An 11,750-nucleotide genomic window follows, 5' to 3' on the forward strand; every position below is an offset into this window, starting at 1 on the left:
CCTTGTAGCTACCTTCATCAGTATTCTGCTCTCCTGGTCCAAGTTAAATTTTCGCCCAGACACAAAATAGTTCTAGCGTTACGTTATTTGCTATTATTAATGTCGATTTATTTCCCTGATTTTTCCTTGTTGTTACCTCCTTCAGTATTCTGCTCTCCTGATGCAAATTCGATTTTAGTCAAGACACACACATTAGTAAGTAAACTTTGGTAAAGGTTCCGTTATTTGCTATTATTGTCTATTTTTGCTCCCGATAATTTCTTGTCGCTACCTCCTTTGATATCTTGCACATCGGCAAATTATTTTGAAAGTCTGAACACATACAAAGAGCAATAACAGTTTACGTTGAAATTACACTTTCTGTTGTCGACCTCCTTTCATTTGTAGCTTGAGCTTCATTTGTAGGGGATTTGATAAAAACCCAAACAAGCTGAATTTTCCAGTGGAATGGAATTTCCTCGGTTGATATTGTAGTATGTTTGTTTCCGCAGTACTGAACAATGGACCTTTTTGATCTGTCTTAGAGATACGAGCATATAATAAATTGTAAATTGTAGTTTTAGTAAGAAGTTTTTAAACACCTTATGCCTTTATTACAAAACATATGCGAACTTGCTACCAAGTCCCAAAATAAAAAAAAATGAATGCAAGGTATAAGGCAAAACAATATATTTACCAAAATAACAAGGTGCAAGAAGAGTTTATTGAGCACCTCGAATATTGTCAAGCGGTAGATTGCAAACATTTTGAATATATAATTTGATTGTTGCTCTGTTTTTCGAAAAAATTCCGTCCTTTTCAGGACTATAGAATTTTAAACAAAATCGTATTTATGAATTATTGGTAGGTCCAATTTCTCGTTAATTCGAATACAATGGAAAATTCAAACCTGAGGTCCTTATATGAAAAAAATAAGTTGAATGTCTTCTGGGACTATCCTCTATAAATAAATTAAGCGTAACAAAATGCATTCACCAGGAAAAACAGACCCATTTTCGGACATTTATCCAAAAAACACCGCCTGCTGAATCTTAAACGAATCTAAATCAATATCTAAATATTATTGCCTAAAAAGTGAGTCCCAGAGAGTAACTTCTTCTGGGAGTAGTAAAAGAACATACGTGATTCCAGGAGCAATCCTCTGAAACTCAATGTATGAACGTTTTCACTTTGATTATAGGCTAATTTAGAGCGCTGCGTTTTTAAATAATGTATTGATCAGAATTACTAACAAAAGTTTCTTCACACGTCTTTGATCTAAAATTTTTGACAATTTAATCAAAATGTACGGAAAACTGTACATGTAAATTTGAAATGGAAAATTAACGGATGTTTCTCTTATTTTGTATTCATCAAACGCAATTTTCAAAATTTATATACACACACGTTACAAAAGGAATTTTTACACATTGCTGTTGGATAAAAATTAAATATTAATTTGGACTATACATTTGATGGTGATCTGCAACACTATTCATCAAAATCATGTTAATTCTGAACTATGGAACTGAATTGTACGCAATGATGCCGTTCAAATATTCTGATTGCCGCAATTCTGTTACAAAAAGAGCGCTATTTGCAACACTCATTTATAAGGAAAGATCCAGAGGCGATTTAGACAAAAATATAAAAGCCTTGAAACAACCGCTTCTAGATATTTACTTGATGCTTCGATCTGCATTCCACCATTAAACGATGCAATTGTTTAACTAATATCATCATCCATCAAACGTTTAAAAATTTTTGTAAGAATCAAAATGTAATCTGCACAATTTTTGCCCATTTCATGGACATCGAATTAGGTAATTAAATAATCAACCAGGTATTAAAAATTAATTTATAAGAAACCTCTGTAGGATTTTAAATCATGGAATGCCATGTTTTTGAGCTGAGAACGTAAACAAGTTTGAAGCAATTGATCAAAACTTCTTCATTCGTTGCTTCTGTTTCCCCAGGCTTCCCATTTACATTCATTTCAACTAATTTAAAATTTCCACCTGAAAATTTAATTTGTGGCATTCCAGCAGATTTAAATACATTTTCGCTTTCAGCTGCATTTGTTCTACCTACACAACTAGGGAAAAAGTGATGAATTCTTGAACAGCCATTAATTATGACTACGATGAATTTCGTTTATTAACGCATAACAAAAGTCGGCCCATGCCTCCCCCAATCAACCCATCCTTCAATGCGACCTTGGGAATACGTGGGTGCAACTCTGGACCGCCCCCAAATTCCCGCCCAGCCAATGAGCCACGTGTCACCTGTGACGTCACGGGCTCTGGATCGATATCCAGAGTCCCGAAAGCTTAGTTCTTGTATAACCGTCGCGAAGCATTAATACTGTACTGGACTTTTAGCGACTGGTGTATGTTCGATGTGGATGTCACGCTCTAAGGCAGATGTTGTCGTTAAGATTTAGAACAAGGAATAGTCCCTCGCAGAAAACCTCCCTTAGGTGGGGTGACTGCTGTCCTGCTGACCAACTTCTGGATCTCCTCACGTAGGTGATCTTCTAGGGAGGTTCCGTTATCGCTAATCGCATATATATTTTTGGTAAGACTTTCTTTAGTTGTGGACACTTTGCTGTGCATGGAAACCAATGAAAGATGGTTCACATCGATAACACGATGTATTGGAAATTGAGGTAGCGTGACTTAGTTACGCCATTTTGATTGTCTTCAAGGCTAATTTTTTATCGATATTTCGGACGAATGCTCGAGGTCCAATTCAATCAAGGTACCTTGAAAGGTGCAGTTTGGACTCAAAATAATATTTCTTTGAGGTAGTGTAGAAGTTAATCTGAGGAACAAGGTTTTCGTTCACCTACAGTGTGGAACATAATTAGATTTGTTCTGCACTGGATTGCAAAAATCAAACAAAATGTGATATTGGTTAATAAACCAAAGACGAAAAATTTCACCAAAATATAGTGTGTCATTGCACACATGTCTCTACAAGACATAGAAGAAAACTGATCTCCTATTTTGATTTCTTCGACTATACTTTGTATTGCAAAATGTTAACACCTTTTGTGCATTTCATCTATATTTTACGAATTGAATCAAAACCAAAATGTCGCGAAAACCTAGTGTTGGATCAGAACTGTATTATGTCGTTTCTGTAACGGTAGAAGAGTTTTATGTTTCCTAACAATTTATATAAAAAAAACTTACCTCTTAATTTGATTTCTTCGACTTTGGATTTAAAACAGTGACATTAGTTGTGCAGTTTATCGATATTCTACCCATTGAACCAAAAACAAAAACCACCAAAACATGTAATTTTCCAACGCAAGTATTATACAGTGTATAAGCATAAAAGAACTTTATGTTTCTATACTACGAGATATTTTGGATTTAAAAACTTTACATTTTTATGAAAATATTTTTTTGTATTTTCAAGACAGCAAAGACCTAAATGAATGTAATGATCACCAATTATGAGTTTGTATGAATTTTAAAATCTGATGATGGCGCTGCTGTCTCGCCGAATCGTAACGAAATAAACGATATACAAATTTTTGTTTCACACTTTGACTGGAGCCCAGGAAAGAAAATAATATAATGACAATTACACGCAGCCAGGAAAATAAATCAAAATATAATAGTATATATTTTTTTTAAATTAAGCGGCCTGTTTTTTTGAAAAAAGCTCAGGCCAGTCAATTTCTATTTTTAAATGAATCTGGTTTTGAGTTATTTATACACGGTTATATGGTGGCCCAAAAGTAAATTCCTACCATCAACTACATTTTTCAAATAAAAGCACCTAATTTTTATTTAAATTTTGAATTCTCCATTGAATTCTAAGTATTATTCACGGCTATACCTAATCTCAACAGTTTTGGTTGTTTGCAGCCTTAAATCGCACACATTTTGAAACTTCAATTTGTTTGTTAAACTGTTGAATTATCTTGTTTTTAGGTCTACAGAAATTTGTAATCATAACTATATCTGTTGAGTTTAAGACTTCAATGGAGAATTCAAAATTGGTAAACCGAAAATCAAGTAAAAGCAATGTTATTTTGATTAATTATTGAAATTTCGTCACAAGAAAGACAGTATGCATATTCGGAATTATTGAAGACACATTAAAATAATTTCAATACAAATAATATGTAAACTGTAACTCTAAAGTTATTTTGCTACCTTTATTCGTCTTTTGCGGATTTTGGGAGCTAAAAATATTACAGTGACTTGCGAATGATTGATTGCCGAACCAGTCATGCAACGCTGTATAAATAAGCATTACTAATTTATACGTCTTAATGTGGAATATTTCTACGTTCTTTATAGAGTGTCTTGGAACTATTTTAGAGCGGACGACCAGAACGAGGCAGAGAGGAGAGCATTGTACATTGACTAATTTATTGGAATTTTTCTTTCGAAATCTAGTGCTGTGTTTTCAATAAAATGTAATTTTATGTCACTAAAAATAAAGTAATCAAAGAAAATATACAGAAATTGAAGAAAATGTTTATTTATTAAATGTCAGTAAATATATAGACCTGAATCTGATCATTTTCTATCAATATGCCTGCCTTAAAGTCCGAAAAGAGCCAATTAGTTTAAACACCAAGAAATTTAAATATTCAGTAACAGCCTCGGAACATGTAGCAGTTCAGATGGAAATTTTACAGCGTCGATTTATTCCAGCAAATATGTTTTATTCAGTTTAGAATTTGCTTGTTCCAGATACACGAAGAAACACAGAAAATCGTACCAAAATGATCAACATAGCAGGAGTTGTTTCAATCGTTCTCTTCTACGTGATAATTTTAGCAGTGGGTGTTTGGGCAGGCAGAAAAAAAGAAGCTGGAAATGACTCGGAAGAAGAAGTTATGCTTGCAGGTCGCAACATTGGATTGTTTGTGGGCATTTTCACCATGACAGGTAGGAAATACATTGATGAAGAAGCTAAAGGTATTTTAGCGGACAATTTAAATGTAGATTTCATCGCAAGTACCTATTGAACCTTAACATTACACTTAGAAAATGACAGAATTAAAAGAAGTGAAGGAACCGTTTAGTACGAAGAGAACATTTAAAATGTATTAATTGAATTTGAAGTTTTTTCAAAAAGTTCCCCTTTAGGTAAAACTACACCTACACAATATGACTCGAGACATGCAAATGTTCAATCAACATGAAAATCATGTGCGTTTGTTAGCTAAGGCATGTTTTATTGTGACCTAATATCAGTATTGAGTTCTGAAAGTTCCTGGAAAATTGAATGGTGATTGCTTCAACCCCTTTAGATAGTTTTAGCCAGAATTGGACAGGGCTGATAATGAAACTGATAGACACTTGTGCATCTATTTAGTACTAAAAGCTCTGGAAATTACTAAATATTTTTCCGTACGCAAAAATTTCGTCCCCCCATATGGCTATATAATATTATGGATTGATCAAAAAAGTTCCAAAAAATATGACCGTGTTTAAGTAATAACCGATTCTTCTACTAAATTTGGTCCGTGATTATTGTAAGTAGACAAGTCATTTCGGCACGATCCTTCCATAGTCCATTTTTGCTTAACGCTTATTGAAATAGCGCAAAACAGCAAGCAATTTAGTTTCTTCCGGTATAGAATTCGACTTCCATAGGTGAAAATATTCAGTATTTTATGTCATCCTTGAAAAAATTGGATATCAACATTAAAAATGATAAGTTCATATGAATTTCGTTGGAAGTTGAAGACTAATACTCTTCTAAAGTAAATGGCCCATCAAAACTAACTAAACAACTAAAAAGTAAATTCTTGTCAAATATGTTCAAAAATTCGATTCCGTCTTCAATACATATGCAAGGAACAAGGATTGTGAGAAACATTTTTCGTTAGTAGACAATGATAAAATATTACACTGAGAACATTTAAAAAACGCATAAAAATTAACTATCCAATAACAGAAGATTTTGAGCTCGTCGCGACCCATAACGTATGCACTCAATTTAACCGCACTGTGTTTGAATATTTTGAGCCCACATTCTATAAGACTTTTTAATTGAAAATAAAAAATAATTTTTCTTCTTATTAACTTATTACTATAGAAGGTTGCAAGGAGTAAACAAAATTATACAATTCTGCATTTTTTTTCGCATAATCTTGTTATGTATGATAGTCAGTTTTCAATAAAAACTTTCTTTGAAGTCGTAGCGTAGTGAAAAATTTGAAAAGTGTGTATACAAATCAAAACAATCTGGCTTTCCAATAAGCAAAAAAAATATTATTCTTTTCAATCAATTTGGTTCGCCGTATTTTCCATATTTCCTAGTTTAAATTATAAAAAGTGCTCAACCTTTATGCCATATTGTCGACTTTGTACACAACCGCAAGAGCCAATATCAAATTTCAACTTGATATTAAAGAACCATTTGTTGAGATTTAAATTATTACAGTGTTTTTCCGGCAATCAGATCTGAAACATGAAAGTAAATGATGAGCTAAAATTTTAAAACTTGCTATGATTACTTTTAAATCATGAAGAGCCGATAATATTTTTGAAATTCGCTCATAATCGGAGAGTGTATGATAACCACTTTGTTATATTAAAAACAACTTGTAAAGAAATGATTAATTTTTTTGCGCACTGTTAAGTAGACACGATTGAACATTAGTAACTGTTAGTAAATAATGCTTCAGTTTTTGCGCAATCTTCTAAATTATTGTACTGTATTTTCCTTTAGAGAATATAACATGATTAGAACAGTAAATTATTAAATATGTAACTAACACGGTCTTATTGGCTATGGAAGGTGACAATATCCTACTTTTGCTTGAATGAATATTAGGTATATACAGAGTTCGCAACTTAGTTATACTATAGTTATAGATTCTCGTCTTCAATTTTTTGAAAATTGTTTATTTGGGTATGGTATTGTAGGTAATAAATAAAGGCAGTCGTGCTTCTAAAAGTGAGAACAGATTTAAATTAATATTAAAAGGGAAGCAAAACTAAGTTTCAAGATATGAATTGATTTAATTTTCTAGGCGACAAATATAGATTTTCTAGCTGATGATAAATTAACGTCTACAGTTGCCGAAATAGTTACATAATTTTCATTCTTGACTGTGATTTATTATGTGCCGTTCAATACAATTAATTATCGAGTCTTATTCGAGAACGTATACCTTGAGATCTATTTGGTTAAGAGTTTCGACTTTTCGAAAAATCAAGTTCTAGGTGACTGTTTTTCAACCCAAAATTATCCAGCTTTAACAGAAAATATCGTTAATTATTCCTGGCCCGGTAGCAAGCACATAAATTCTTCTTTTATATTTCGGAGCCCATATAAAATCCCATTATAATCAGCATTTGAAGCAGTTTGAATTGAATAATAATGGTAAATCATACAAAACTCTTTTTCAGCAACATGGGTTGGAGGTGGCTACATAAATGGAACAGCCGAGGCTGTTTACACATCAGGCTTGGTATGGTGCCAAGCACCGTTTGGATACTCCCTAAGTCTAGTTTTCGGGGGAATATTTTTCGCCAACAAAATGCGACAGCAGGGATATATTACGATGCTTGATCCTCTACAGGACACCTTTGGGGAGCGGATGGGCGGCCTATTGTTCTTACCGGCTTTGTGTGGAGAGGTAAGTGCAGAATTTTAAGTGAAAGCTTTGTTAAGTGAACGGCTTAGTTTTGCTATAATCCATCCTGTGGTGACAGAAATTTATTATCCAGCTGGAGCAGTTATTGAAAAATTTTATTGGAAACAATTGGGCCTCTGTGAAACCGTAGGGAGGAAAGTGGAACGCAAATTTTTGTCAAATTAATAAAACTCAGCCAAGCTTTTCAAGCTATGGCGGCATAGAACCGGAAGTAAGAGCACAAGCGATTGAAGCTACAGGAACGGCTGCGCTAATCAACGTTACAGTATTTTTTTAATTTTAAAAACAAAACAAACAAAAAAAACAGTAAAATTTTAAAATTAGTTGAACGTATTTGAGTGTTTCATGTCCAAAAAAGGGAAAATGAACTCAACTGAATAACTGACTCTTGAGATTAACCTGAAAGTAGTGCTTATAAGTTATGATTCAGGCCGTTTTCCGTTTACTAGAAACAAGCACTAACCGCAAGCATGGCAATCCATCTGAAGATTCCACGCTTCATTTATCCAACTTCTTACAAAATCTAGTCGTGTTAATACTGTTAAATACTTTATTCCGCTAGTAAATAAACGCGCGCAATTTGAACTGTTGATGTGTATATTTTTGAACAATTTATCAGTTACATGTTTTATGAAACCCGCAGTATAATTTCACGGTTCGAAAGCGGCGAATTCTCTATATTTTATTATCTCTCCAGCCTTCCCTTTGCACATGTTTGTCTTATCTGTATATCTTTATATTGCATAAAGGACGAAAAATTTGGGATTGTATTATTTTACGTAGGCCTTAAAACAACGAAGTTTCAGATGGCATTTAGGGATCACTTCCTGCTCGTTTTAATATTGGTTTTATTGTTGTTTATCCTAGAGAACCTGGGAATCGAGCCTCTACGCCTAACATTTCTCTTATTGCGGGAGTGTTCAAATTAGTCTTGCAAAGTGATTTTTTAAAACATTTTTTTTATATTGTACAACTCGACTTTGCTCTATAGTTTTCAAGAAAAGCTGTCGTTTCTGATTCTTTGTTTTTCAAAATATTTTGTACTACCGGGTGTGTTCGAATTCTGATAATGAAATAATGTAATCTTTATAGCCGTGTTTTTTTAATTAACAAGCCACTCCCTGAAACACTTTCACGTTTAATCAAGTCTCGCATGCCTGATAATTAATGCATGATCATGTAGATGAGTTGCGAATTAACAACTTTTTCTAATAGCAAACGTCGACAAGCCACTGTTGTTCGGTACCTTAGACAGTCTACATATTGTTGTTAATATCAATTTTTTGACTTGACGACAATAAGTGTAGATACACAAAACTGCGGCACTGCTGCTTTCAGCAGTTAGTTAAGCCACATAATTAAGTAAAAAATCACTATTTCAATTCTTGCATCTTGATATACATGCAATTTTGAGGGAAAACAAAACAAAGTAAGGATGACACTACAGCGATCAACCGAATTGTTAGTCATACAATTTCTAAAATAGAAGACAAATACAAGGCGAATCGCAATTCTATTTCGAAATCTAGAAAACAATATTTGGAGAACCTTGCGGAAACGGTTGCAGAAGTTTTCGTTCATATTGCAATTTTGTGAATGGTTTCAGAAAATATGCATTTTATTTACAGCCGAAGTTCAGATTACTCGATATAGAGTTAGCAATTTTCACAATAATCGTCCATGCTACTCCCCAGATTACTCAAGAACACAATATAAACATCGGTTTAGCTTTGCCAGATGGGGTAGCATTCTAAGTGATGGATAATTTAGTTGTTTGCGATTTGATATTCGCCTTAATAGAAATGGTTTTAAATCTTTTAGGAACTTTTTTAGGACGTTCCTGTGGATATTCGATGTATTATATTCCATCATTATGGAGCAAAGAGCAGTTTTTTCAAAATTTTGTTACACGTATATTACGAAAATGGGAACAAAGGATGTGCTGCTAGATTCCATGCTTTATCCTACAGCGTTCATTGTATTTGATTTTTTTTCCGAAATCATTCTATTTGCTTGTAATTATTTGATTTGCCTTGATGATTTGACATTTGTTTTGTGCTGAAATTTTAATTACTATTAATGAACGGATCTCTAATGCACCTGTCGAAAAATTTCATTTTCTTTCATTACTTCCGTCATCGGACAAGCAATAAAAATACTACTGTATTTGATCCAAGACCCTAATTAGTATTTGTTTCACTAAATACTCAACATAGCTCAACCTACCTGCATTTCTCCCTTTTTCTTTATTAATTCGGCAGAGGCCCTATATATAACCTCGGCTTGTATTCGGGTATTTATTATTTTTTCAGTGATCTTTCGGTCATGAGGCGCGTAAAATAGCAATCCTTTACGCTAGTGATTTTAGTCAAGTTTTCTTTTGCTGGCATACGTATTTCATGCGTTCCAGAAATGAAAGAGCAGTCAATTTGTTGCTCACGTGATCGTTATAAAGTGCACAGAAAGGTAATTAAACCTGTTAGAAAATATTGTGTTAACATTATTTCCAGCGTTTGTTGTTTTTAGATATATAAATGAATTAAACTACAAAAACACTTACATTTGTTTGTGTTTCCTCCACTGCAATGTTGTAGAAATTCCTAAGTAGACAAAAAGCTAGGCTTTCATTCGCATTTCCTATAACAAAAGAACCATATAAGATTGCCATTGACTTGACTTCAAATAAATTATTAAAATAAGCACACAATTCATATCTATTTGCTATAACAAAATAATGTACCTACAAAAGTTTTAATTAAAACTATTATTATTAAAATTTGGCCAAAATTTTTTTAAATTTAGAGATCACATTTGAGATACCAAAAATTATTCAAATCTGTGTCTCGAAAGTTACTAATGTTGGTTACGCTTCCAATTAACAAAATTACTCATTTATGAATTACATTTGCGCTAAAGATCATGTTCGACATTTATAACATTTTACTCCTTTACATATTTAAACGTTTTTTAAATTTATGGTACCCTGGAAACATACCTGAGTAGTTTTATTACGTTTTGATTAACCCCTTAACTGTGTGACTACATGGACGAAAATAAATAGTTCTAGGTCGTAAGTAAACAACATTGTAAATTCGATCTTGAGAGAAATAAATGATGATCCCTTTGCAGAAACATTGCAGAATTATTACAAGTTATAACCATCACTTGCATAAATTTTTTGAATATTTGTATAATTACAGGTTTGAGCTGACTTCTCTATAATCTCGAATAAATTAGTATTCCGCAAATACCCCTAGGGACCTTTTTCATAGTGCCCTTAAAATAATACAAAATTTCGAATTTTTTTGTCATTTTTATACTTCTGGTTTGGGGTATTTTTAGCTCCAGGAATATAAATATTTCATTTTACTTAGCTTCTAGTTTCTCAAAGGCGATAGCTGCTTGGGTCTGGACCCTTTCAAATGAGTCATCAGATTTTTTTGGGTTTTCAAATATCGCTTTTTAGTAGACCAGATCTGGGTCTTCCATTTTTCCTAAACAAAAACCATGTACTTGGTTCAAATCGATATCTCTCACCGTTTTCGCTATATTTCACATTGAAACTTCTAGTACTTTACGAAACTAAATCAATGTGTATCCTTTTTTTTTACACTTCGCAAAAACGTTTTTAAATTTGGACATGGACAGCACTTTTTACTGTCTGTTTGGTGCACGTTAAGTGCTAGATGATATATTTCAACTTTTTCATTGAAATTATAGAAAATGCCCCAAGATAACTTGTTTTTGAATGAGAAGATGTGCGTTATGGTTTGCATTTATGCTCACAAAAAACTTAAAGGCTATGGAAGATAAGAATATTTTTTAAATACGACAATAATTTATTAAAGGGGTTTATAAATATATTGAAGTCAGAGGAGTTCAGATTGAAAAATTGATTTAAATTAATAATTTTCAAAGACTTTACTGAGTTTAAAACGTCGCGCAAAATTGTCGCGTGCCTAAATAAATATATACTGTAGATAAAACTATATTGTTGAGGCGGATTCATTTTTTTACAAACATCTTTTTGGGTATTTGGCCTCAAAAATTTTTGTCTTTAAAAAAGACAGAATTTCCTCACGTCTTTTATTACAGATTGATAAATAGTGCTCCTATTTCGCAATAAGAACGA

The 11,750-nt window shown here is 32.8% G+C and overlaps 1 protein-coding gene across 1 annotated transcript in view; it reads left to right on the top strand.

Moving 5' to 3' along the window:
* The first annotated feature begins 2,325 nt into the window (after window positions 1-2,325).
* Window positions 2,326-11,750, top strand: part of LOC109542899 (high-affinity choline transporter 1) — a 16,333-nt gene continuing 6,908 nt past the window's right edge. The window contains exons 1-3 of the mRNA XM_048668104.1: window positions 2,326-2,556; window positions 4,698-4,895; window positions 7,371-7,600. Of these exons, the coding sequence (XP_048524061.1) occupies window positions 4,730-4,895; window positions 7,371-7,600 (396 nt within the window). The 5' untranslated portion in view covers window positions 2,326-2,556; window positions 4,698-4,729. The remainder of the gene's footprint in view (window positions 2,557-4,697; window positions 4,896-7,370; window positions 7,601-11,750) is intronic.

The sequence above is a fragment of the Dendroctonus ponderosae genome, unplaced genomic scaffold (assembly GCF_020466585.1).
Source record: "Dendroctonus ponderosae isolate FM_Combo_2020 unplaced genomic scaffold, Dpon_F_20191213v2 Dpon_F_20191213_7, whole genome shotgun sequence".
Taxonomy (NCBI): Eukaryota; Metazoa; Arthropoda; class Insecta; order Coleoptera; family Curculionidae; genus Dendroctonus; species Dendroctonus ponderosae.